The sequence below is a fragment of the Ochotona princeps genome, chromosome 29, assembly GCF_030435755.1.
Source record: "Ochotona princeps isolate mOchPri1 chromosome 29, mOchPri1.hap1, whole genome shotgun sequence".
NCBI lineage: Eukaryota > Metazoa > Chordata > Mammalia > Lagomorpha > Ochotonidae > Ochotona > Ochotona princeps.
This window is the reverse complement of record NC_080860.1, coordinates 14,637,098-14,662,462: the sequence shown is the minus strand read 5'-3', so window position 1 is coordinate 14,662,462 and position 25,365 is coordinate 14,637,098. Positions and strand designations below refer to the sequence as shown.

General features: G+C 49.6%; 1 protein-coding gene and 1 long non-coding RNA gene across 3 annotated transcripts in view; one reads left to right on the top strand and one right to left on the bottom strand.

The window, feature by feature from the left end:
- The window catches only part of LOC131478220 (uncharacterized), a 53,303-nt gene extending 49,165 nt beyond the window's left edge, over window positions 1-4,138 (bottom strand). Inside the window, exon 1 of the long non-coding RNA XR_009244368.1 lies at window positions 4,029-4,138. This is a non-coding gene — a long non-coding RNA (uncharacterized LOC131478220). The remainder of the gene's footprint in view (window positions 1-4,028) is intronic.
- Window positions 4,139-4,378: 240 nt separating this feature from the next.
- Window positions 4,379-25,365, top strand: part of PITPNB (phosphatidylinositol transfer protein beta) — a 53,507-nt gene continuing 32,520 nt past the window's right edge. For both annotated transcript variants that reach the window (XM_058656524.1, XM_058656523.1), the window contains exons 1-7: window positions 4,379-4,484; window positions 8,018-8,048; window positions 11,710-11,855; window positions 19,650-19,741; window positions 20,541-20,548; window positions 21,023-21,097; window positions 23,200-23,283. In XM_058656524.1, coding sequence (XP_058512507.1) covers window positions 4,465-4,484; window positions 8,018-8,048; window positions 11,710-11,855; window positions 19,650-19,741; window positions 20,541-20,548; window positions 21,023-21,097; window positions 23,200-23,283 — 456 coding nt within the window. In that variant the 5' untranslated portion in view covers window positions 4,379-4,464. The remainder of the gene's footprint in view (window positions 4,485-8,017; window positions 8,049-11,709; window positions 11,856-19,649; window positions 19,742-20,540; window positions 20,549-21,022; window positions 21,098-23,199; window positions 23,284-25,365) is intronic.

Genomic DNA, 25,365 nt, shown 5'->3' with positions numbered 1-25,365 from the left:
AAGACAAAGTGGTCTGGGCCCAGCACAATGGCTCAGTGGTTAAGTCCTCACCTTGCAAGCACTTGGATCCCATGTGGGTGCCAGTTCATGTCTTGTGGCAGCTCCACTTCCCATTCAGCTCTCTGCTTGTCTCCTGGCCCAAAGCTTTGGGACCCTGCACTCGCGTGGGGGACCCAGAAGAGGATCCAGGCTCTTGGCTTCAGATCAGCTCAGCTCTGGCCACTGCAGCCACTTGGGGAATAAACCAGTGGACTGAAGATCTTTGTTTCTTCTCTGTAAATCTGCCTTTCCAGTAAAATCTTCAAACAAACAAAAAAAATGAAGTGGCTTGAATTCTTACCTAGAGATACTCACTAGAAAGTTATATTCCATTCTGCAGGCTTATCTGCAAAAATTTATCCTAGGATTCAGTTTTCTTAGTTGTAATACGATAAAATACCACATAATGGAGGTGTTCATGCATTAGTCACTCCTGTGTGTTGTTGTTTATGAAGACTTGGTTATTTATTTGAAGAGTTAGAGGTCTTCCACCCACCGGTTCACTCGCCAGATGGCCACAACAGCCAGGGGTACATCAGCCAGCAGCCCAGAGCTTCCTCTGTTTCCTTTGTGTCTAGGTGTGGGTGTGGCAGAGGCTGTTTTTTGCTTCTTGTGCAAAGCTATCAGGCAGGGAGCTGGATCAGAAGTGGAGCAGCCAGGCCATGAACAAACACCCACCTGGGACGCCACTGCTGCAGGTGGCGACCTGCATCAGCTACAGCACCGACCTCACTTTGCCACATGCTTCATTTATTTCTGGGTGTTTCATGTCTTTCCTGTTAAAGCTGGGAGCCAGGAGCTTCTTCCAGGTCTCCCACACGGGTGCAGGGGCCCAGGAACTTGGGCCGTCCTCGACTGCTTTCCCAGGCCACAAGCAGGGAGCTGGATGGGAAGTGGAGCAACCAGGACACAAAACAGTGTCCATATGAGATGCTGGGGCACCGCAGGCAGAGGATTAGCCTGTAATGCCATGGCACAACGCCAGCACCCTTTTCATCTCACAAGCATGTGTGTACCACGAGCGGAAGCTGCGACACAGTGGGAAGCCTTCCATCATCACAGGAACCTGAAATGTCTTACTTTTTCTTAATGACTTTCAAAGCTTATGAGTCACAAACGTACCCACAATACTTTAAGAAGCATAACAGTTGAGAGCACATAAAATGATTACTATAAATCTGATCAGTCTCCTTGGATGCTAAAGAGAATCATTTGACACAAGGGTGTGGCACTCTGATCTGTCTTTTATCTCTAAACAGCTTTAGATTTTGGCCAGTCTTCATTTACCTAGAATAGCTGCACGCCTCACTTTTATTTAGCAAGGGTTACAGTGTAGTGACAGGATTGGCTTTGAGGCCCATCTCCATCAACACCCAAGCTTGAGCAAGTGTTGTGAAGGAACTCAACAGGGCTCTCATTTTTTCCCATTCCCCTTTAAAACACGCTCCAACACCCACCAGCCATGATGCTGAGACAAAGCATCTCTATCGCGTCTATTCAGAGCACCCAACTGGCACTCTGCTAGGTGCCACAGGCTGCCATCCCAGCGACTGAGCCCACTACTCCATGCTTCTGATTCAGCTCCCTGCTAACCCATCCGGGAGGCAGCAGGTGATGGCTTAAGGACCTGGGTCCCTGCCACCCACGTGCAAGACCCAGGTGGACTTCTGGGTGCTTGGCTCTGAGCTGGACTAGTTGATTCTTGTAGTCATTGTAGGAGTCGGGCAGTGTGTGGAAGAGGTCTCCCTCTCTTTCAAAACAACCTTTTTAAAAAGTAAAAGCCCCGGCATGGTAGCCTAGTGACTGAAGTCCTCGCCTTGCATGCACCAGGATCCTATATGTGTGCTGGTTCTAATCCCAGCGGTTCCACTTCCCATCCAGCTCCCTGCTTGTGGCCTGGGAAAGCACTGGAAGACAGCCCAGAGCCTTGGTACTCTGCACCTGTGTGGGAGACCTGGAGGTGGCTCTGGGCTACTGCCTTTGGATTGGCTCAGCTCTGGCTGACTGTTGTGGCCACTTGGGGAGTGAATCATCGGATGAAAGATCTTCCTGACTCTCCACCTCTCTGTATATCTGACTTTTCAAAAAAAAAACAAATCCTTAAAAAAAAAATCAAAAAACCCCCAGATATCCAACAAACGGAATGGATTCCCAGCTTCTAAGCACCCGAAAGCGCACATTATCTCCTTGAATCCCTGCACTCATAATAACGAGTTCATGAACTGTCACAGTAAAAAACGCCATGACTCGGGGGAAGATTCCAGCCTTTTGGCAACTAGTTCACCTCCATTGCTCTATCTGAAAAGCATATGGGGACAGAGCTCTATGAAGCTCCCCTGTGCTGGCCCTCTCCTACCCCCACCCCTTTACTCACAACAGCTGCAGCAAAGCCGAGAACCCACAACTCCACCTGAACCTCCCTCCTGGGTGAGGGACACTAGCATCTACTACAGGTGGCCGAAAGCGCATCAGAAGTGGGAGAGCCAGGGGCCAACATTATGGCGGCACAGCAAGTTCAGCAACTGCCTGTATCTCTCGCATCCCTCAAGAGCCAAGGCTGGAGCCCCAGCTGCTCCACTTCCGGCCCAGCTCCCTGTTCCTGTGCCTGGGAAGGCTCCAGAAAATGGTCCAAGTCATTGGGCCTGGCCACTCACGTGGGAGAACCTGTTACACCTAAGGCCACCCCCCAATTAATTTTGAGGCTACCCTCTTTAAGATTTATTTTGTTGGAAAGTCAGATATACAGAGAGGAGGAGAGACAGAGAGGAAGATCCTTCATCTTTGGTTCACTCCCCAAGTGGCTGCAATGGCTGGAGCTGACAATCTGAAGCCGGGAGCTTACTCTGGGTCTCCTACATGGGTGCAGAGTGCCAAGGCTTTGGTCTGTCCTCGACTGCCTTCTCAAGTCACAAGCAGGGAGCTGGATGGGAAGCGGGGCTGCTGGGATTAGAACAGGCACCCATGTGGGATCTCAGTGCATGCAAGGCAAGGAATTTAGCCACTAAACTACTGCACTGGGCCTGCCTTAACGTTTGTTATATTCTAGGATAGTATATGCTGCAGTTTTCTACGTGGTTAATAGTTTTATTGGTTTAATTGGTAACAGCTTTCCACGTGTCGTTCTTGGGATATAAATTCTGAACCTGAGCCTAGTGATCTAGTTGGCCCCAGCTGAGAAGAAAACCTGAGCAAATAGTGCTTGGGCAGAAATGGAAGTAACTGCGGTGTGACTTTTCTGGAATCCACACATACCACTTTTTCATAACTGCATCTCTTCAGGAAGTTTCCTGGGGACTCCTTTTCAGCCTCCAACTGAGATGTGGCAGTCACCCTTGGCCTCTGGCTGCTCCTGAAATACCCTACACCTGCTCCAGCCCCAGGCACCACTACTTCCCAGTAGGCGTCTCCACAATTGGGGGTTCCTGGGCTCAACCTCGCCCAACATGGCTCAGCCCTTTGCCTCTCCTGCATAGCCAGCACTTTTTCACTTTCCCAAATCACTTCCAAGGGAGTCCTCTCCTCGGGAGGACACGACCGCGTCCACTTTGTTTCTAGACGATTCCGAGGGTCAAGAACGGTGCCTTTAGCCACTCCACCTGCCACAGGCCAGCACCCAGTCGGCCTCTCATGTCCCTCTTTCCCGGCTCCGGCGTGCCTCAACAACCTCCCACACAACTCAGGTTCAAAGCGCCTCCTCTTGCCCCACGGGGGTCTCCTGTGGCCCCCCTACAAGCTGAGGTGGGAAACTTCTGGAACCAGCCACCGTCCTCCCTGTTCCAGCGCTACCGAACCACCTCTGTCCAAGGCTGGGGTGGGGGTCACAGAGCCCTTGAGGGGTAAGGGTGAGCGAGAGGTCACGGAATCCCCTACAACCCCTCTAGAAACTTCTAACGTGTCAGAAAGGCAGGCGCCCTCTCACAACAGGCCCAGACTCGGGTCCGGGCCGCTCGCTGTCCAACGCCTTCCCGAGAACGGCGTGGAACACTCACCGGAAAGAGTAGGCTGCACAGACGCCCTGAGGGAGCCGGCCAGCCGACGGGCGTGCACGCCTCGAGTGCGCGCAGCCGCAGAAGACGCCTTGGTGCGCGCTCCCTCCCCGGACCGCGCAGGCGCAGAAGAGGCCTTAGTGCACCGCTCCCCGTGCCGCGCAGCCGCAGAAAAGGCCGTGGCGCGCCGCTCCCCGGACCGCGCAGCCGTAGAAGAGGACTCGCGCAAACCCGGGGTGGGGCGCGGAAAAGGGCGGAGCCAGGCCTCCTGGTGAGCTGACGCGACGGCTGGCGGCGGAAGCGTGCCGACGCGCAGGCGCGCCAGTGGTTCGAGCGCCAGGGGGGTGGGACGGCGCAGGCGCAGTGAGAGGCGGTAGCGGCGGTGGCGGCGGCAGTAGCAGCAGCGGCGGCGGCAGCTGTTGGGGGGGGTTCCGGGAAGATGGTGCTCATTAAGGAATTGTGAGTGGGTTGGTGGGCGCGAGCGGGGCTCCGAGGGTGGGCTGTCGTGGGAGACAGTTCCGATGGAACGAGAGCCCGGCCGGCGGCCGCTCCCTGCGCTCGTCCCCTCCCCCTCCCTGCCGGGACCCGACCCCCCGTCGGCCCAGCTTTGGGGGGTCCTCCCGTTCTCAACGCACCCCGGGAATTCTCCCAAGGCCTCGGCCGGGTCCGCAGGCTCGTCCTCGGCCTCCCCACTCCGGGTCGGGGCCCGAGCGCGTGGCTGGTGGAGGAGGGGGAAGGCGCGGTCGGGAGTTTCCGTGGGGACCCGCCTTCCGCACCCGGACCGTGCCCTGCACCCCCGGTTCTGGGTCTCAGGTGCACCTTCCCTGAAGCTAACGTGGGGTTGGGTGGGATGAGGCTGGGGAGTCCTGATCCGAGGAGCTCTGGCTGTGATTTGGTTTGTGGGGTGGAGCCTGGGAGGCTGGTAGCCGGCTGGGAGCTGGCACCCCCTTTTCCACTGGGCAGCTCGGTGGACTTGACAGCCTCCACCCCATTTGCCCAGAAGGCTTGCGGGTCCACCTCTTTGAGGATGAGGTGACACCCGACGACCCACATCCTCCTCCTGGATGATGAGCACGTGGTCTGTGGCCCGGGAGAGGGGGTGTGCAGGTGTGTGACCTGTCGGGGCCTTCTGGCAGGTGAAGTCTTGAGCTGTCCCTCCGCCCCCACACACCTGCTTGAGTGTGGTCAGCATCCCTGGGCGACTTGGGGGTTCCGAGAATGGCCCGTTCTTCACGTTGTGTTAGTTTTTGATTCTTTGATTCTTTTTGGAGCTGTTTCCCATCCTCAGGTTGTTTAGTGTTGATTTGGAAACCTTTAAAAAATCTCTGCTTACAGCTCCCCCCACCATACACACCTCCCCATCTGATCCATCACCGCGACTTGCGGGGCGCATCCCGTGTTTTTTGTTTTTTGTTTTTCTGTTCTCCTGTCTTGGACTTACCCGTTCCCACGCCGAGGCCAACCTCTGGACCTTCTGGCTGCCCTCTGTTCGCTACTCGGCAAAGTTCTCTTCCTGGGCTGCTAACCCCTCTGCTTTTGCTCCTCTGCCTGCAGCACTAGGACTTACCCAGCCCGTCACCTCACCTCCTGCAGGTGTTGGTTGGCTTGTCCTCCTCTCAGGGAAGGCCTGTGTAGCCCCAGTGCGTTAGTCTGCATTTTTCACTCGGCTTTCCCCAGCCGTGAGAATAGGTCCTGACACCTAAGGGCCCACTAACTACTTAATTGGTAGGGGTGGGGGAAAGATTAGAACTTTGGTCAGTGACAGAGATTCTGACAGAAGATACTCTTTTTTTTTTTTTTTGGCACTTTGCTGTAGAGTGCAATGTTGCTACCAAAGTTTATTTCAGGACCTTGGGTGCACCTAAAGGTTGGTACATTGTATCAAGCAAGTGGTTTTCATTATTCTGGGTGCTGTTGCAGGTAGGTGGCAAATCCTAAGACAAACTAGGAAATTAACATGGCCCAAGTTTCTTGGCAGTTGAGTTGCAGAAGTGATTGTGGGTCAGATATATTTAGTGACTTATGTCAGTTGCTTCCTCCCTGAGACATCCCTGGGACAGAGACATCCCTCGGACAGACAGTCGCGTTAGGCTAACACAGGAAAAGCGGCAGCTATCCGGAGTTTGCGCTTTCTGCTTTTTGCCAACCTTAGGAAGAGTCTCAGGCGCCAACGTCAGGAATGTTCAGATGTGCCTAGAGTGGAACGTTTTCCCTGAAGTTCTCAGTGGGCTGGCTTGGGGGGTGGGGTTCTCGCCTAGATTGTTTTCCTCCTAGACTTTCTGAAGGTTCCCGCTGTTAATGAGCAGCAGTGAACCGATCGTTCTTACCTGAAGGTAGCTGGTGGAGGAACGTGTCTCAGTAAGCATGTGTACTTTCACAAAATTCCACCTGCTTTTGGTAAGAGTTAAAGGGTTAGAAAAGACTTGAGGAGCGGGCAGGTTCCCTGCCAGGTAACTCTCCAACAGAAGGCCAGGTTGCCCTTAGGATAAAGCCGTGGCTGGAAAGGATTAGTTCGGTGTCGATTCTGTTTCAGAAGTAACTTTCATAAGGATTTTCACACTGTTGTAAAAAGGAAATGGTGCTTTTTTTTTTTTTTTTAAGAATGGAAATATCCAAACCTGTCCCCTTTTCCACTGGTGGCTAAGTGAATCTTGAAGTGACACCGTCAGTCTGCGGACTGTCTCATTTAATCGGTGACTTTAGATTGGGGGAAGATGTTTCCTTGGGAGTGTTGGTGAGTGGGGGACATCTGTTGTCTTCTACTTCTCAGTGTTTGTGACCGTTCCCAGGTGGCACTCAGCTCTTGAGTGGTCCTCCAGGATTTAGAACCAGGTCCCGTTTGCTCTCTGTATCTTCTGCTTGCCCAGGGTACTGTGAGCTGGTTGGTGTAACGCTCCGAAGGTTTCTTCATGAGAGTCGCGGCTGTGGCTTTGAGGGTGATGGTTCTAGATCACCATTCTAAGACAGTGACGAGTGAGCCGGCTCAATCCAGGAACGGAGGCAAGGGGAGGCAGGCTTGGGACTTGTTGGGGGATCTTTGTGTCGCATTTGGGGAGAATAGGGAAAGAACAGTAGCAAGTGCTGTTGCGTTGCAGACTCATTGTCAATGTTCCGAGTGATATCACCCTGTTACATGTCTAAAGAGCTAAAACCAATACTGTGTAGGTTGGAAATGTCACTGTTAGGAAGAGGGAAAAAACCGAAGAGGAAGTGTAGCTGAAGAGAAACAAATGGGAATAATAAACCCATTGGGAATTTTGTACTAAATGGTAATTGAGCTTTTCCTTGCACTTTTAATAGAGTTTAAAATCTAGAGGTGAAATCTGATAGAAAAGAACACTCTGGTGCTGTTGTGGGAGTCCCTTTCCAGTGCTGTGCGACAGCCGAACTGGAGCCGGAAAGCTTTCCAGTGGTCTGTCCCTAAGAAACCGTCTTGGGCAGCTCAGACTCTTCCAGGCCATGTGTCTGCTTGGTGGGAGACACAAGGCTCAAGGTCATTGGCTTGGTGAAGTGTTTTACTAATTCCCAAAGGAATAATTGGGTAGTAAAGGAAGGAATTTCTGGATCCGTTCATCAATAAGATTCAAACAAGATAGAAACTCTCTGCGAGAAGTATGTTAAAAACCAGGTGCCGGGCACGTTCAGGTGTGCCAGGCTGCGGGTTTCCTGAGGGCTTCCGGACCAGCCTGCCGTCCTGACCCTGCGCTGCTTGTTTGCTCCCTGCTCTCGAGAGACCAAGGCCTGTGGGGTCCTGCGTGGAAGGAGGACACTGCATGTAGTCTAGCAGTGGTGCTTGGACTGCCCCCGGGGTGGAGCGCTAGCAGCTCTCGGGGCTGGTGCCACTGAAAAACCCCTTCTGCGGTGAAGGGCTCCGTTTTCATTGGTCACAGGCCCGTGTGGTGTCACTGGACTTTGCCGCTCTCTGAGCCGAGAGTCGTGTGCTGAGATTCTGGAACGTGTAACCTAGATCCTGTTTCTTTTCTCTCTTTCAGCCGTGTGGTCTTGCCGTGTTCAGTCCAGGAGGTAGGTCTCAGGTGTTCATGCTTATGTTCTAGTATCAGTCACTTTGTTATCCCCACAGTTCTGTAATCGTCCATGTTTTTATTCCAGTTTGTGTGACAAAATGAATTGGTGCGAGTTGCATTTGATCAACTGACAATGGATTTCTACTACACTGTCCTATTTAGAAGAGACTGAAGAATGTGGGTGTTCAGGAGGCAGGCAGTTAGCCCTGTGGCGAGGGTGCCACAGAGGACAGCCAAGGCCCGTGGAAGTGTGTCTGGGTTTGAGTCCTGGCCCCCAACTGTCAGGTAGTTGAGTACCTCTCAGCCCTGTTGGGACCCAGCTGGAGTTCCTGAGTGCACCCTGCCCCGCCCCAGCTGCTGCTGGTATCTGGGGAGTGGCCCTGGAGAGGACCTATATCTGTATGTCTCTTTGCCTTTGAAAACAAAAATGGACACTGGAGTTTAAACTCTGGTGCAGTCCAGCAGTTCTTTCTGCAGCTCGGATCAGTGAGGCTCCATCCTCCACTTCCGCACTTGCATGTTTCAATAGCTTGCTGCTTGGAGAAGGGAAGTGTTGGACACTGGAGCCTTTTGTCGTGGCTTTGAAGTACTTCTGCCCCCTGTAGTCATGAACTCTTGGCGGTTCATCCTGCTTGAGCCCGAGGAGATGACCCCACCGTGTTGGGCGCAGAACGCCTTCAACTGCCCAGAGGCTCGCGCTCCCAGAACCCTCCCTCGCCCCGGCCCCTGTGTGCCACCTGAAAAGGGCAGAAGGTTAAACATGCCCAACACGTTCATCTATTTAGCCTAATATAACATGACCTCTAGACTTCCCCAACAGCTGGTCTCATGACTGTGTGTGTGGTCATTGCCTGTGCCCCAGACGTGGACAGGCCAGCAGCCAGCCAGGAGAGGCTGTTATCTGGATCTGCACAGGACGTGGGCGCACAGCAGCCGTTCAGGGTGAGCGTCCTGCAGCGGAAGCTGTCTGTAGTATAGTTAAGAGTGAAAGCAGAAAGGGCTTCTGAGAAATCAGGATACGTGTAGCAACGTCTATGAAACTGCCCAGACCCCTCAGGAGCTTGAAAACAGCCCCCTTTGCTCAGCTTGCTGGCTCTCCTGGAGCTGACACTAGACAAGAAGCAGTGCTTTGGAAGTGCGACAAAACAAACTGGTAACCTCCAAAGTGACAGCTGACAGAAAGAAGACAAAAAAAAAAAAAAAAAAGGCAGCAGGAAAGCAGCTCTGGGCGAGCCGTGCCTGAGATGTCACTGTTCAAAGCCTGGAGGGGAGCCAGCCAACACAGCTCCTTCCTTGTGCAATGGATTGTTTGAACTTGAATGTGGAATTTGACATTTCTTTCGGTCAGATTTTTCTCTTCTTCTTTTTTTTTTTTTTTTTTTTTTAGCGTTGCAGTCTTTCTGAGTCTTGGTACAGTCCCCGCAGATGATGTCAGCTTTCTGTCGTTTTTAGATTAATAAGCGTGCCTGCTCTTTGTAAGCGGGTCTGCACAGAAGCTGAGGAAAGCCTAGTAGCCTATCACAAAAATATTAGTTCATTATTAACTTTTTTTTTTCGTGGTCTGCTTATTTCTGTTACTCTGTATTTCTGACAAAGACCGAGTTACCTTTTGATTTAGAGACATTTTAAATTGTGAAAAATAAGAGAATCGGCAGAGTACTTTCTGAAGGGCTTGAGGAGACTGTTACATCATGGGAAACCAAGAGAAGCCGAGCGCTCTGCAGGCAGCAGTCCCTACACGCACCTATTTTGGGAGCACCTAAGAAGTGTGCTTGCTCCCGGCTGCCACAACAGTTCCAAACTGAGTAAGATGTGTGTGTGAGAGTTTTTAAATTTACCTGCAAAGTGGCGCTGTATTCTCTTTAAAGATTTATTTGTTTTTATTTGAAAGGCAAATTTTATAGAGTGAGAAGGGAAGACATACAGGCCTTGCATCCACAGATTCACTCCCCAGATGGCCGCAGTGACCCGAGCTTCGCTAATCCGAAGCTGGGAGCCAGGAACCTTTTCTCAGTCTCCCTCATGGGTGCATGGGACCCAGAGACGTGGGCCCTGCTCTGTGGCTTCCCATGCTGGGTTGAGTGCAGCAGCCGGGACATGAACCTGCGTGGGATGGCAGCGTAGCAGGTGCAGGGTTAGTCACTCCACGGGCTCCCTTGGGAGCTTTTAAGAAATGAATTTGTAAACATAGTGTCCTGTATTTATTTTTTCTGTTAGCCAGCACTTTGGGGTTACAGGTTCTTGGGAAGGTAGATTTAATTGCCGTTATTATAATAGTAATATTATTATTTTGAAACATGTTTATAAAGAAGAAAAATGTGTTTTTGCCTGTATTCACGGGGAGAAAGAAGTCTGGCCAGATGCTATGAGATTGGAGATAGTGCTGTGGCTTGGCTCCGGGAAAAACAAGAACAGAATAAAACTTGCTTGTTACAGCGGTTAGCAGCTGCCTGTTGATGGAGAGCCATTGCCAGGTGTTGCTGCAGACCACGGAGAGTTATGGCTCCCTTTAAATGGAACAGAAACTCCAGCCGGCCGTGTCTTGCCTTTTTTGGTTATGCTTATGTGAGGATACTTCCAAAGTTCCTGGAAAGTGAAAATGAAAGCTAAGTTTATTTTGGTATAAGAAAATTTTAAAATCCATGCATACGAGTCTTGAAAAACATATCGTGGAAAGTTAATTTTATTTAAAAAAAAAAAACCCTGTGAATTAAACTTTTGAATTCCGTATTCTCATAGAATTTTTGAAATTCTCTTATATGTTTCTTATCCGTTAGAAGCAGTTTCTGTCTGCTGAAGGACCTTTTACTAGTTAGGCCTCGAAGCACTAAGTTTGGCTTCCAATTGGGTTAAGCTGCGAATCGGGCACATCACACTCAGGCCAGGAGCTGAGAACCCTGGAGCTGCCTGAGCCGCGGCTGGCTGAGATTGCTGGTCGTGGAATTCTTTGTTGCTACCTATTGAACTGCTCCTCTTTGTTAATAAATACAGCAATCTGATCGGTCAGCCTCAGTTGACAAAATGACAGTTATATTCCTACCACACCTTCCTCCGAATTGAATGGGATTAAATGAGATATAGTAAATGTGAAAATGTTTTTTTGAAAGTCAGACTGGGGCCCGGTGCAATGGCCTAGCGGCAAAAGTCCTCACCTTGAACGCACCGGGATCCCATATGGGCGCCGGTTCTAGTACCGGCAGCCCCGCTTCCCATCTAGCTCCCTGCTTGTATCCTGGGAAAGCAGTTGAGGACAGCCCAAGGCCTTGGGACTCTGCACTTGTGTGGGAGACCTGAAGGAAGTTCCTGGCTTCGAATGGGCGCAGCTCTGTTCATTGTAGCCACTTGGGGGGAGTGAATTATTGGACAGAAGATCTTCCTCTCTGTCTCTCTTCCTCTCTGTATATCTGACTTTGCAATAAAAAATAAATAAATCTTAAAAAAAAAAAGTCAGACTAAGCGTCAAGACATTTCTTGAAAAATGAATAGTATATATATTTTCCAAGCACTGCGATATTTGTAACAAAGCTTTTTTGAAGACTAGAAACCCTGTCTTCCTAAATTTGTTAATTTTTTTCCGGATCTCGAATATGAAGACTTGGCACAGGAGGCTCCTGCAGTCGCTCCCCACCTGCTGAGCTTGTGTGCTTTTGCTATTTCAGTATCAGGTTGGACAGCTTTACTCTGTGGCAGAAGCTAGCAAGAATGAGACTGGCGGTGGAGAAGGAATTGAAGTGTTAAAGAATGAACCGTACGAGAAAGATGGTGAAAAGGGGCAGTACACCCACAAAATTTACCACCTGAAGAGGTAAGTGGGGTGTTCACGCTGGGTGTGTGGTCATATAATAAATAGAGTCTAACTCCCCACCTTGCTTGGGAAGCATGTAACTCTCGCAGCTGGTAACATACTGAAGGACATTTTTTATTTCACTACGATGTGTTGGATATCAACTTTTTGAGAGAGCTCCTTTAAGTATTAATTGCTTAACCATTTTAGAAGTAGTATATCAGCTTACAACAAAAATTCAGAACAGCAAAGACTGAAATGAAAACTTGGTCTCCCCCCTTGCCATCCAGTACCTGTAGCCACAGAGAACGACTCAAGACTTCCAGACGATTTCCTGTATGTATTCAAAGAAATTTAAAACAAAGAGTCCCAGGAGTAGCGCTAGTGCTGTGTGTGTTTTCTGCGTGTGGATGGGCTCCCGTTGCGCATCTGGATCTGCAGTTTCTCGTGCGACACTGTGTTACTAGCCTCCTGATACCGTAGGAGTCCTTTCACAGGGCGTGAAATGTCTTGGTACTCCGCGGTGTAGTTCACGTGACCACCGCCTGAATGAGAAGTCTTTCTGAAGGATTTGGATGTTTGTCCGTTACGTGTGTCTCTGAACACAGAGAGGTGGCTTTGCTGGCTCAAGGAACCATTTCTGGGAGGACGTGCTCCTGGTGAGATTTGCAGTTACTGCTGAACTGTCCTCCAGAAGTCTGATAGCATTCATTTTCCCCCCTTTCTCTTTGTAATTTCTGCCAGTTTCTTAGAAAATAGTCTGAAGTTTAAATTCATACTTATTTGTGCCATCGAATGTCTTTTCATGTTAATTGATCATTTGAATTCCTTCTGGACTTGACTGTTCCACTGTTCCAGTTCTTTGTTCATTGTTCACCTGCTCCCCCCATCGGGTTATCAGAATTCTTTTGTACATTCTCCTAACTTTAACAGCCAATCTCTATTTCTGACTTCAATATTTTAAAGTAGAGTATGTATGCCAGTAGTTATCTAAGACCATTAATAGCTTGCTTGCTTGCTTGATTTCAAGTTTATTAATCTGAAAGAGTGACAGAGAGGGAAGGCTCTGTCCACTGGTGGTTCCTTGGCAGGACGCTGGGTGGCAAGCAGAGGCAGGCGTAGGTGTCCATGGCAGCTGTCAGTGACTCTGATACTCCATTATATCAGTAGTCTCCCCAAATTAAAAGAAGAGGCAATCTCTCATCTTTCTGTTTCCTTTATTCAATTCATAATGAAATTAATCATACTGCTTTAGAATTCACGTTTTATAAGGTAAATTTTACTGCCTGGTTTAGAGAAATGTAACAATGAAATATTAAGTCGTCATCTTATAGAACTCAGATTTTTATTGGCTTTCAGAACGCAGCTTTTTAAATTTTTCCTTCTGTTATAGATTTGACTTGAAAAGCACGACAGTAACTATCCTATCAGATTTCTTGTCGTTTGTCAGCACTTGAACAGTCAGCCCTCTGTGTCTGTGGCACTCAGATGGGAACATTGGAGGGTAGTAGCTCCATCTGTCCGGGATGCGTGCAGAGCTTGTTCTGCCGTCTCCCCTCAACAGTCAGGTGTAGCGTCAGAGTGACAGCACTTACACTCTCTTGGAATTCTGAGTTTTCCAGAGATGACTTAAAGTGTATGGGAGGATGTGTGTGGTTTCCATGCTATTCTAGGTAAGGAAGTTCAACTTTGAATTTTGGTATTCTCAAGCCCTAGAACTAACACTTCTCAGACAGGATGTGATAGATGGTTCAATATCCAAAAATTAAAAAAAAAAAAAGTGTCCCTAGACAGAAAAAAATTGGCATTTTGGGTGGTGCAGTCTATATCATTAATTTAGTTACTTGAAAGGCAGGATTATAGGGAATGGGGAGATCATGGGAGAAACCTTCCACCTGCTGGTCACTCCCCCGATGGCTGCAGCCAGCCCAGAACAAGAGCCCTGGATCTGCCGTGTGGATGACCAGGACCCAGGCCCTTCGGGTGTCGTCTGCTTGCCCTGACACGTTAACAGGGAGCTGGACGGACAGGAAGCGGCACCCGTGTGGGCCTCAGGTCTCGCTGGGCCACAGCCCTGACCCCTGCAGGTTAGCCTTATCTTGGCCGGTGGTAGGACACGCGTGGCAGTGTGTGCTGCCAGGTGAATCACTACCCAGCATGAGAATCTGATCCCTCTGCAGGGAGGTGGGACCTACGATGGCTCGGAAATGGTGTTTAACATAGTTTTTCTTTCTCGTAAAAAGGAAAATCCAGAGAGTGAAAGGATTCTGAGCCATTTTTCCGTTTTTGTTTTTGTTTTTGTTTTTGTTTTTTATGTTGCAGCCTTTTCCTCAGTGGTGCCAGTTCACCTTGCTGAAGCAGAAGGTGTTAGAGCCCGGGGACATGGCCTGGTTGCTGCTGTGTGTTTGCTGCTGCAGTGCTGCTATCTTAGTGAGGCTGTGCACGCTGCCACCGCATGCCAACGCTGAGAGTATAAGTCTGGCTCTCAGGCCAGCCACGTGTTACTGTACATTTGAGATGCCTGGAATGCTGGGATAGGTGTCAGCCAATGTAACTGAAGCACTGGAATTCCGTAGCCAGTGTGCTTCCCGTTTTATCCGAGTATTTCTTGGCAAGCTATATGTACTTAGCCTCAATCAGACGGCTGAGAAATCATCAAAAGCTAATGACTCATTGCAGGTGACATTCTAGTGTCTGAGTTCCGTAGATGTCACCTAAGAAATCTTGGAAAGCAGTGAGGCTCCTGGCTCACTGTGTACTGCTACACGGGAGCTCGTGTTTCAGACTCTGGCTGCTTACTGGGTTCCGGTGAAAGCTGGGGGTGGGTGCGTGTTCACTCCCGCAGCAGGAAAACGGGCCGCTGCTGTCTGGAAAAGGCATTCTGCCCAAGCCAGAACCTGCCCTGTCCACCTCTTTGCTCTGCTTTTGCCGAGCTCTGTAGGAGCCACGGAATATTTTCTATCTCTTGAAGGCAACTCCACAGGAAGTCAGAAAATTTCTTCCCAAATGATGTGTTTCGCTATATCTTATTTTCTCACAGTTCTTTGAAGTCTCCTTTCAAAATAAAGCTACTCAGGTTTATCCACGTATTCCCATCTGTAGTCCCATCCAGGACAGGAGCCTGTGGCCGCCAGCAAGCCCCTGCTGTTCAGTGCCCTGGAAGCTCTGCTCAGCTCCGCCTACCCATTATTTGGGGTGTGAACATCTCCTGTCTGTCTCTCTGAACACAGCCCTGGAACGCTCCTGGGCAGACGTGGTCTTGGCTCCATTAGATCCCGTTGGTTCCTCTGCACTAGACTCCCCGCTGCTGCTGCTCATCTGCACACCTCAGCGTGTCTGTCCTGAGCCTGATTGCTAGAAAGTGACAGTGTGGGAGGAAGGCACTTGCCATGCAGAGAATTTCCCCCTTGTTGCTGAGAAAGACCTGGGGCTCGGCTGAGAGCCCGCCTCCAACGCCCGTGCCTGCTCTCCGCTCGCCTTCCCTTGGGGCGTGACAGCTGTATTCTGTGTTTTCCTCTTAACAACACTGGGCCTTCACCAGCTTCAGTCAGTCCAGGGTGATGGAGAGTTTGTAGAGTTTTGCCAACTGCAGGACAACTTCATTTCCTAAGATTGAAACAGCAGGGAGTTTATTGAAATCCCATCTGTTTTCTGGCTGGCATTCTGGTATAGCCTGCAGCACCTGCTTCCCCAGTGGATGCCAGTTCGAGCCCCTGACAGAGCACCCCCTTGAGGACCCAGCAGACCAGCAACTCTGCCAAGGCGACATACTGTTCTTTTGAATCTTTATTGGTCAAGGTGTGAGTTCACTTGAGGAAGAAAAACAGTCATTTGCCAGAAATATAAGTTGTTTACATCACCTGAGAATGCAAAAATTATTCATACATGCTTGATCTCGGAACATCTTAGACAAGTAAGAAGTTAGCCTTGCTAACTAGTAAGTAAATACAGTCAGAATTAAACACTTAGAAGATGTCGCTCTGTCCTTGGCATGGTTTAGTCTTGTGTTTTGTACAGAACTTTCTGAATCGGGAGTGATCCTACCCAGGCCATCATCATGTCCTCTTTATGTCTCATGTTTTATTACTGCTCTTTTCCTAAGTGAACGTGTTCTCTGTTTTTCACAGTTTTCAATACTTCACAGTCTGAGATCTCCCAGAAGCTGCTCACTTGGTATCCCATTATTGGCACTCAGCTTTTTTTTTTTTCTTTTCTTTTCTTTTTAATTCTGACCACCTGAAATCAATTCATGTATTGCACTTGCTGCTAGCACGTTTCTTTCGTTTTGTTTTTTTTTTTTTTTTTAATATTTATTTACTTTTATTGGAGAGTCAGATATTCCATCCATTGATTGACTCGTCAGCTGCAGTGGCCAGAACTGAGCTGATCTTCCGGGTCTCCCACGCGGGTGCAGGGTCCCAAGGCTCTGGGCCGTCCCTGACTGCTTTCCCAGGCCACAAGCAGGGAGCTGGATGGGAAGTGGAGCTGCTGGGATTAGAACCGGTGCCCATATGGGATCCCGATGTGCAAGTGAGGACGTTAGCTGCCTGGGCATCGCACGGGGCCCTGGAAAGCTGTGTTGTGTCCTCCCTGCTCTCATGCATCTCCATCACTGCCACGCTAATCCTTGACCTTCAGTAGCTCTGTTCAACTTTTCCTGTCACCTCTTTAACAAAATTCATGATAAAATCCTTTTAAAATACACATTTAGCAATATTTTTTTTACTGGATTTACGCAGTTACGCGACTGTTATCATCTAATCTCAGAACAGTGAACTTTTTCCTTCCTGTTTTTCATTTTATTTGAAAGGCAGATAGAGAAAGACCATCAGTCTGCTGGTTCGCTCCCTATAGGCCAGCTGGACTTTTTGGACCAGGCCAAAGCCTGGAGCTCAGAACTCTGATGGCTTCCTGCAGTCAGTGGAGAGGCCTTGAGTCAACCCTGTGCCCCCTGGATACCTCTGGCGAGAGGCCGGGCCCAAGCCCAGACACTCAGGCCCGCAGTGCGGCGTCACACAGGGTCTCTTCAAGCACCTGCCTTGGGCGTTCCTGATACCCCAAGCATTTCCTTCCTCTTGTCCCTCCCCTCGGTTCCTGGCGACCTCTGATTAACTTCCTGTCCCTAAAGATGTGCTTATTTTTGGACATTTTAGAGAAAATGGAATCACATGGAGAGGTGTTTAAACAGTGCATGGAAAGCACCAAGTTTGAAAAATTACACGTGGATTATAGAATGTTTTCTGTCAGTACGGCCTTAATGACCACGTCTGTTTTCTGTGGACATTGAAGAGCCTTGACACACGTGGTGTCGTAGGTTCATCCATGTCACCAGCCTGGTGAGCACCGCTTCATCTTTACTGTGGAACAACCCGCATGGCACAGGAATACCGCGGCTGTTCCCTTGGCTCAGTTGTCCATCTGAGTTGTTTCTGCTTTGGCCTACGGCGTTTTCAGTTCTGGGTGCACGCGTACTGTACGAGGAAGGGCTGGGCCACAGCAGAGCTCTTCAGGAGGAACTTCCCAGACTTGCTCAGAGTGGCTGAAGCCTCACTAGCCCCGCCTGAAGACTGCAGTGTCTCCACATCCTCGCCGACACATTTTATCTTTATTACAGAGATCCTACTGTGTGTGAAATGGTGTTTCGCGGTGATTTTAATTTTCATTTTCCGTATGGTAATGATACTGAGCATGTTTCTGTATCCATTTTGGCCCTGTTACTATATCTTTGTAGACGAATCTATTCAGATCTTTAATCTATTTTTTAATTGAATCGTCTTCACTGTTGAGTTATAGGAGGTTTTTCTGTGTGTCTCTGATACTAGTTCCTTATCAGCCGCCAGATGGTTTGCAAGTTTTTCCTCCCCCTTGTGTGAATCGCCTTCACTTTCTTCACAGTGTCTCTGGAAACTTTAATTTAGATGAGGTTCGGTTTGTCTGTTTCCTTCTTTGGTTTATAACTTCAGGGTCATACCTAAGAAATCATTGCCCAGTTCAAGATTCAAGAGATCTTTTTCTCTTCTAACAATCTTTTGGTTCTTAGATTTAGTTCTTTATTTTAAATTAATTTGCCACCATCATTCCTGTCCACTCCCAAGTAATGAAGGGTGGTCTTAAACTGTATGATTCCCTCTCGAGAATACCTTCTGGGTGCGTGTTTGTGCTGGTTCACTCCCCACATGCGCACAGCAGCCAGAGCTGAGCCGTTCTGAAGCCAGGAACAACTTAGGGGTGTAGGGGCCCAAGGACTTGGGCCGTCCTCTGTTGCTTTCCCAGCTTTCCCAAGCCATAAGCAGGGAGCTGGATCAGACATGCCATAGCCGGGACATGAATAGGCGCACATACAGGATGCTGGTGCTGCAATCAGAAGCTAAGCCTACTACAACAAGGCGCCAGACCCTGCCTGTCCCTGTGGCCCAGGAGCCCAGTGCCGGGATACAAATGAAAAGACGTTCCTCGTTCTTACCTTTGGGCTTGCCCAGCCCTGACTGCTGTGGAGGTCCTTGGCATCACCTTCCCATGCCTGTACTATCTAACATAGAGGTGGTGGCCGACACTGGGTCTGGACAGCTGAGGTGGCTTTCTGAGCCCTGTTGCTTTGGTTGGGGCTTAAACATTTGCTCATGAGCAGCTGTGATGTGCATCTGTGCTTGAAGGTGGGGACCTGGCTTTGACCTGTAGTTATTTAACCACTTAAAGCCTGGTTCTAAGAGGGGATGACGTCACATGTACCTCATGGAGTTGATGGAAGATGTAAATGGGAAACGGCCTGTGCACATACCAGGTCTATTGTCAACTTGTGATTGACAAACAGCAGCTCCCGTTCTGCTGAGTGCTCACTGTGGTACGCAGTGTGCTGGGCATGTCACTGCCTGGCTCACTCCTGTGTGATCCTGCAGATTAGGAGAGTGAGAAAGTCCAGATAATGCCCACTAGCGTGCCCAGCATTGTGCAGCTTCCAAGTGCTGATGTTGGGATTTGAGTCCAGTGCACACAAAACCCCTGGGCCTGTAGACACTAAGCTCTGTACAGTAAAGCTGGTCACACCAATGCGTTCCTTGAAGGCTCATCCTCCACTAGTCTGTCACTGAGCGGTGTTTCTAGTTTGAGAGGTGTCTGTGGGTGCCCTGTGCCCACTGTCTGGTCACCGAGCAGTGTTTCTAGTGTGAGGTGTGTGAGTGCCCTGTGCCCACTGTCTGGTCACCGAGCAGTGTTTCCAGTGTGTGTGAGGTGTGTGGGTGCCCTGTGCCCACTGTCTGGTCACCGAGCAGTGTTTCCTGTGTGTGTGAGGTCTCTGTGGGTGCCCTGTGCCCACTCTCTGTGGAGGTGGTTCCTGAGTTCGCTCCGGGTTTCCCGGTGTGCGTCTCAAGCCACTGTTAGCAGTCATCTGACGCCTACAACAGTTTAGACTTGCTTATACTTCAGTTTCTCATTTTCTCATGTGTGTTTCACATTGTCAGCATTCGTTAGTCTCTTCTATAATGTGTTTTAAGCTTTTCTCGGGAAGCCCTTTTTTCTGGAGGAGAACTAGAGGACGCAGTCCTAGCTGCTCTCAGGATGCCCATGTTGTGTTGTGAGTCGAGCGCTGTCAGCACTCCTTGGATTTCACGTCAGGGGACAGAGCAGAGGCTGCTTGGAAAGGGAATTGTTTCTGATAAACATCAGAGCTTCTCTCTACGGTTAGAGATTGTGAGTCAGTGCGTGGTTTTCACCTACGTTCTCTCCTTGGTTCCTGTGGGATTGGAGTACAGCCTTGATGATAGCCTGAGAAATAGCATCAGGTTCAGAGCGTGAAGATAAATCCTGCTCCTCTTGCAGCAAAGTTCCTGCCTTCGTGAGGATGATTGCTCCCGAGGGTTCCTTGGTGTTTCACGAAAAGGCCTGGAACGCCTACCCCTACTGTAGAACAAGTAAGCCTGGGGCCCTGTGACCACTGCTCCCCGGGCCCCGCGCGGGAGGACCGGGCTGCCCGAGCCGAGGTCCTGTGGAGGGAGGCCTCGCGCAGTCTCCGTCACTGTGTGTGCGATGGGAGGGGTGGGCTGCATTGGGTACTGCCAGCTGGGTTCCCTGTCCCTGCTGGCCGCACTCCAGGGGGTGAGCAGGGGACTGCAGGGATGTTTTTGTTTTGTTTTTTAATATTCTTTTTTTTTGAAAAGCAGAGTTAAATCCTTCCATCTGCTGGTTCACTCGCTGAATGCCCACAGAACTGTGCCCATGCAAAGCCAGCAGCTTCCTCAGAGTCTCCCATGGATTTGGGGCCCTTTTCCACTACTCTCCCAGGCACATTAGCAGGGAGTGGATCGAAAGTGGGGCAGCTAAGACGCCAACTAGTGCCCATGTGGGGTGCCAGTGCCCAGTACAGTAACCTTCAAGAAGGGTGCCCACACTCCGAGGGGTCTTTCAGTGTGTTTTATTCTCACAGCCATGTAATGTGACTGGCTGTTGAAATAACGTCCTGCCCTTGGCTGAGTGAATCTCAGAAGTAAATGGTTTGCCTATGGACAGTGTTTTTGCATTATTGAAAAGTTCTTCAGTTTTTATTTGTACTGTATGAGAAAACTGTTATGCAGATACAGGTTCTAACGGTTCTGTGTTTTCAGAAAATTTAGTTCTTGTGATGTTAAATATTGGCACAGATTTCATTGACTGTAATTAATGTGTTGAACTCTTTCCTTTTATTGCTTGCCTGTTCGCTGTGCTGTGCTTCAGTTGTAACGGTGAGTAAAACTGTAAAACGTTGCATTTTTTTGTTTGTTTGTTTGTTTGTTTGTTTTTGTAACTGAAGCTGCACTACCCTGTGTGACTGCTCCCCCTGTTGGCCAAGCAGCCCACACACCCGCCCACACACTGCAGTGTGAATGGGCTATTATTGCTAGTGCTCTCTCAGAATCTCCTTAGTGATTGCATTTTGATCTGCAACTTTGTTTGAATGTCAGAGTTGCTCACCAGCCTCGTAACTTCTTCATTAGCCCTGTGTGCTGCATGACACGTTCTGGTTGCTTGAGTTGTTTAAAGGCCTGTAGTGTCTGGTGTACCTGATAAGCCTGTAAGAACCAGTAGCTCGTGAGTGTCTGTGCTCAGAGTACGAGTGTGTATGGCGGTGTGTGCACACGCGAGTGCTGGGAAAGCTTTCACGGGCGTGAGCCACAGAGAGCCGAAAGCTGACTGTCGTCCTGTTGTGTTTTCCGCAGAATGAATATATGAAAGATGACTTCTTCATTAAAATTGAAACATGGCACAAACCAGACTTGGGAACATTAGAAAATGTAAGTTTGAACGGTACTTTTGATGCAGGCAGCCCTGGAAATAGGATTGCCGTCTGCAGCCCACTGTGTCTTCAGCAGAATGAGCGGGCAGCGGGGGAGCCGAGGCCAGGAGCAGCTCGGCGCTCAGATGGACCCTGGTGGAATTGCTGTGTTTTTCTTTTTTTTCTGGAATATGGCAGCCTGGAGACACAGTCCACAGATAACCCCAGTCCAGTTGCAGGACTTGTTGGCAGGTCGTCTTCCTCTGTGCGTTTGCCAGAGCTGCTGTACGGGGCAGGTCGATGGCTGTGCTGCCCTCCACCTGCTTGCTGGGGCATGGGTTGGTGTCCGGGAACTGGCGCAGAGGCGTGGGAGGAAGGACTTGGCATAACTCACACGGATGCTATAGGCTCCTCACTTGGCTGCTTGTGACGGGAGGGAAGGCCTGGGGGGCATCTGGCATTTTTTTCCCCTCTTGGCCCTTAGTTCTCAGGGGTGGGACCCCTGGAGTAGAGGCAGCAGCACCCGCTGACCTGCTGCAGAAGCAGAGGCCAGGGAGCTGCCGGCTCGGGCGCCTGGCCCGGAGCCCTGCTTGCTGCTGCGTCCTGCCGTTTGGCGACTGCTCTTCCAGTTGTGTGATGTGGCTGTCACAGGAGGAAGAAATTAATGATGGTGGTCACGTCCATTCTTAATCTTCTATTACCATGTCATTACATTATTGATGTCAAAGAACAGAATTTTGGAATTTTAATTTAGTATTCAGTTTCCTGTCAAGTGATCATTTGACATGTCATGTTGTTTTTTCATAGTGGCTGAAGTTTAGGGTCTAAATGACACGATCTGATACGATTTAATCTGCTATTTTCAGCTTTCAGATGGATGTGTCTTCTGGCAGTTTTTAAACAAGCCTTAATTAGTTCGTAGACAGAATTTCAGAAATAAATGATTGAATAACATGAAGAGTAGAGGAGTTGACATCACACTGAAATTGAATAGCTTTAGGATAATTGGACTCAGAAGGCGTTTTCAACCGTAGAGTGCGGTTCTTAAAATCTGTGTTTTAGGGTTTATAGAACTTCGGGGGTTGCAGGAACTTCATGTATCATTTGCATTAAACACAGGTCATGCCCATTTTGTTTGTATAAATCATCTGTAAGAACTTACAAAAATACATTTTTACAACAAATTTGTTTGGCATTGTCTATACACACATACACATTCAATGTTTCAAGTTATAAGGAATAATAAAGGATTTCTAGGCGTAAGATTTTAGACACCTAACAATTGCAGCAATACTTTGGATTTTTTTTTAAATTGTATTTATTTTTATTTGAAAGATAGATTTACAGAAAGACCTCTGAGAGAGATGTTACATCTACTGTTTCACCCCCAGGTGGCCTCGGTGGCCGACGTTGAACTGATCTGAAGCCACAAGCCTGGAACTTTTTCCAGATTTCTTGTGTGGGTATAGGAACTCATAAGTGTGGGTCCATCTTCTGCTGCTTTTCATGGGCCAGTAGCAGAGGCCTAGATCAGAAGCAGAGGAGCTGGGACATGAACCATCAGCCATGTGGGGTACCAGCACTGACAGGTAGATTATTAGCCTGTTGAGCCACCATGCTGGCTGCAGTATTTTGAATTTTTAAATTCTCCATATTGTGCTGAGAAACCCCCAAGATTACATGAGAGGTCATCAGACAGTTCATGGTAGGGCCTAGGACAAAGGTTCAGAGGCTAAATACTCACTTTGCAAGTGCGGGGATCTGCTGGTGTGTGTCCCAGCTGCACCACTTCCCATCCAGCTCCCTGCTTGAGGCCTGGAAAAGCAGTGCAGGACGGCCCAAAGCATTGGCGCCCTGTACCCGCATGGAAGACACATAAGAAGCTCCTGTCTCCTGGCTTCAAATTGGCTCAGCTTCGGTTGGTTTGGATAGTGAGACATTGGACAGAAGATCTTTTCTGTCTCTCCTTCTCTCTGTAAGTTATGCTCCTGAGTGATACTTCCTTTCAATTACATTATTCCATGAGCTTTAGAAGTACGTGTGTGTGTGTGTGTGTATACACAGCCATAAAACCCGTAAGAATAACCTACAGTTGTTTTATTTTGCTTTGTCACTTAATAGGTACATGGTTTAGATCCAAACACATGGAAAACGGTTGAAATTGTCCACATAGATATTGCAGACCGAAGTCAAGTTGAACCAGCAGTAAGTATCTGTCACCGCTGTTCTCTGTAAAGCGTCACTTCCCTCTGTGCAGTCTGCTCTTGCACACCAGGGTGAGGGCGCACCTCTCCAGCTCCGTGTTGCAGAAACTCCAGAGAGAAGGTGACCTGTCCTGAGGGCAAGTTTTGCGTTTGGTACAAGCGCTGCTTCGGTCTAAGAATTACCAGTAGACATGCAGTGCAGTTATGCGTCTTCACTGGGAGGGGGAGTACGTTCTTTATAAATTTTCCCTTGATCTTTAAATAATGGATCTTTTCTAAGCCATATTCCACCGATGAGAGCCTTAGCTCCATCTGGACATCTGTATATAAACTAAATTTTGTTGTGCTGTGATCAGAATTACTTCCACTTCCTGAGTATTTCCACCTTTGAAATTACATGGACTTTTTTTATCCTCAGAAATGAGCACATTTTGTCTCAAAACAGCACACATGGGAATGCCACATTGTCATTGCTCTCGCTGCCTTCCAGCCGTGATGTTCCCTGGCTGTGTGTCCTGTATCCCAGGTGCTGGGACCCAGGCTTCCACGTCTCACGGGCTTGTCAGTCTTTGGAGTACCTGGCCGAGTGTCCCTCCCCTGCAGTCCACAGGGGCATCGTTTCTCCTGATGCTGCGGGTGCTGGCTTTGTGGGATGAGGAGGCTTCACCTGTGTGTGAGTGATGGGGAGATACAGCTAGGAGTAGTGAGCCTGTGTGACCACAAGAGCAGGTGTGGCCAGGCATTAAAGCGCCGTGGTGTTTGAAAACAGTGTGCTGGGCAGCTGAGCCCATCCTGCTCGTGAGTTGCAAGTCCCTGCTGTGGCCCAGCAAGAGGACAAGGCACCTTTGATTTCTTTTTTTCCCTTGGGGTGGAAAAGCAGTGCTTTGTTCCTGCCCGCAGGTGCAAATCTGCGCCGAGGCAGTGTGGGTGGGCACAGGTGTGGGTGGACAGAACCAGATAAGCAAGACAGGTGCTGAAGGCCCTGAGAGCCCTCGTTCTCAGTCCCTTGCCCACCAGCACAGCCACAGGGGCAGGAGAAGGCGCTGCTGGCCTCCGGAAGACAGCTCTGCATCTGCCCAAGTTGGGTGGGCTGAAGGTGTGGGGGTTGATGAGGTTTGGGGTGCACTCGGCCCAGATGACGCCACACAGTCTTTGTCAAGAAAATAGCCAGGCTTCAGATTCTAGGGCTCTGCTGTGCACGTGTGGCTTGGCTTCCCAGAACTCCTGAAAATTCACTGTAGAATTTGTTGAATTCACAGATTGTTTTTTTCACTGATAAAATGCACAGAACACAATTTTCCGTGTGCAGTTGAGTGGCACGGCACGCCTTGCAGGTGTGGCCGCATCGTCACGCTCTGGCTCTGGAACTTGGCTGTCAACCAGAGGAAACCTTGTACCCGTGCTCAGGCACGCTCACCGCTCGCTCTCTTCCCCCAGCTTTTTGCAGCCGCTGATCTGTATTCTGTCTCTGAGTTTGCCGTCTTAATGGAATGCTGCAGTGCACAGCCTGCCGTGTCCGCTGTCTGCTTTGGTTGACCTGATGGTTTCAGAGTTTGTCCATACCGTAACATGTGTCACTGCTCTGTTCCTTTTTGTGGCCGAGTAGTCGTCCACTGTATGGGTGACTGTGTTCTCACTGCTGTCGGCAGTGCCGCCAGTGTTGCTGTGGAAGTGGCCCTTGGTCTGTGCTCCTCGCTGTGACGCGCGATGGAAGGACTGAGCGCACTGCGACGTTGGGGCTGTGATCCACGGAGAGGAGGGGCGCTCCGGGCTGGTGTTGAGGGCCGAGCGGGAGGCTCTGGCCCAGCCCTCGTTCCAGGGAGCAGCTAGCCATGAGGCCTGTTCTGTCTGGCGTGTGTCCCTCAGGATGAGTGTCCGTGACAGACACCAGGGAGCCTCTCTGTCCCTGCTGCATCCCTGCTCTCACTGGGTCCTGTCCTTGACGATTGTAGGCCTGCATGTTGGGAAAAGGAAGGAAGGAATCGGAGTGCTTGTGTACTTGTAAAAGGACAGTTCCCGCTGGAGTCGACAGTCTCCCCTGCCCCTCGAGGCTTCCATTCCGAGTGGGCCAGACACAGCCCGG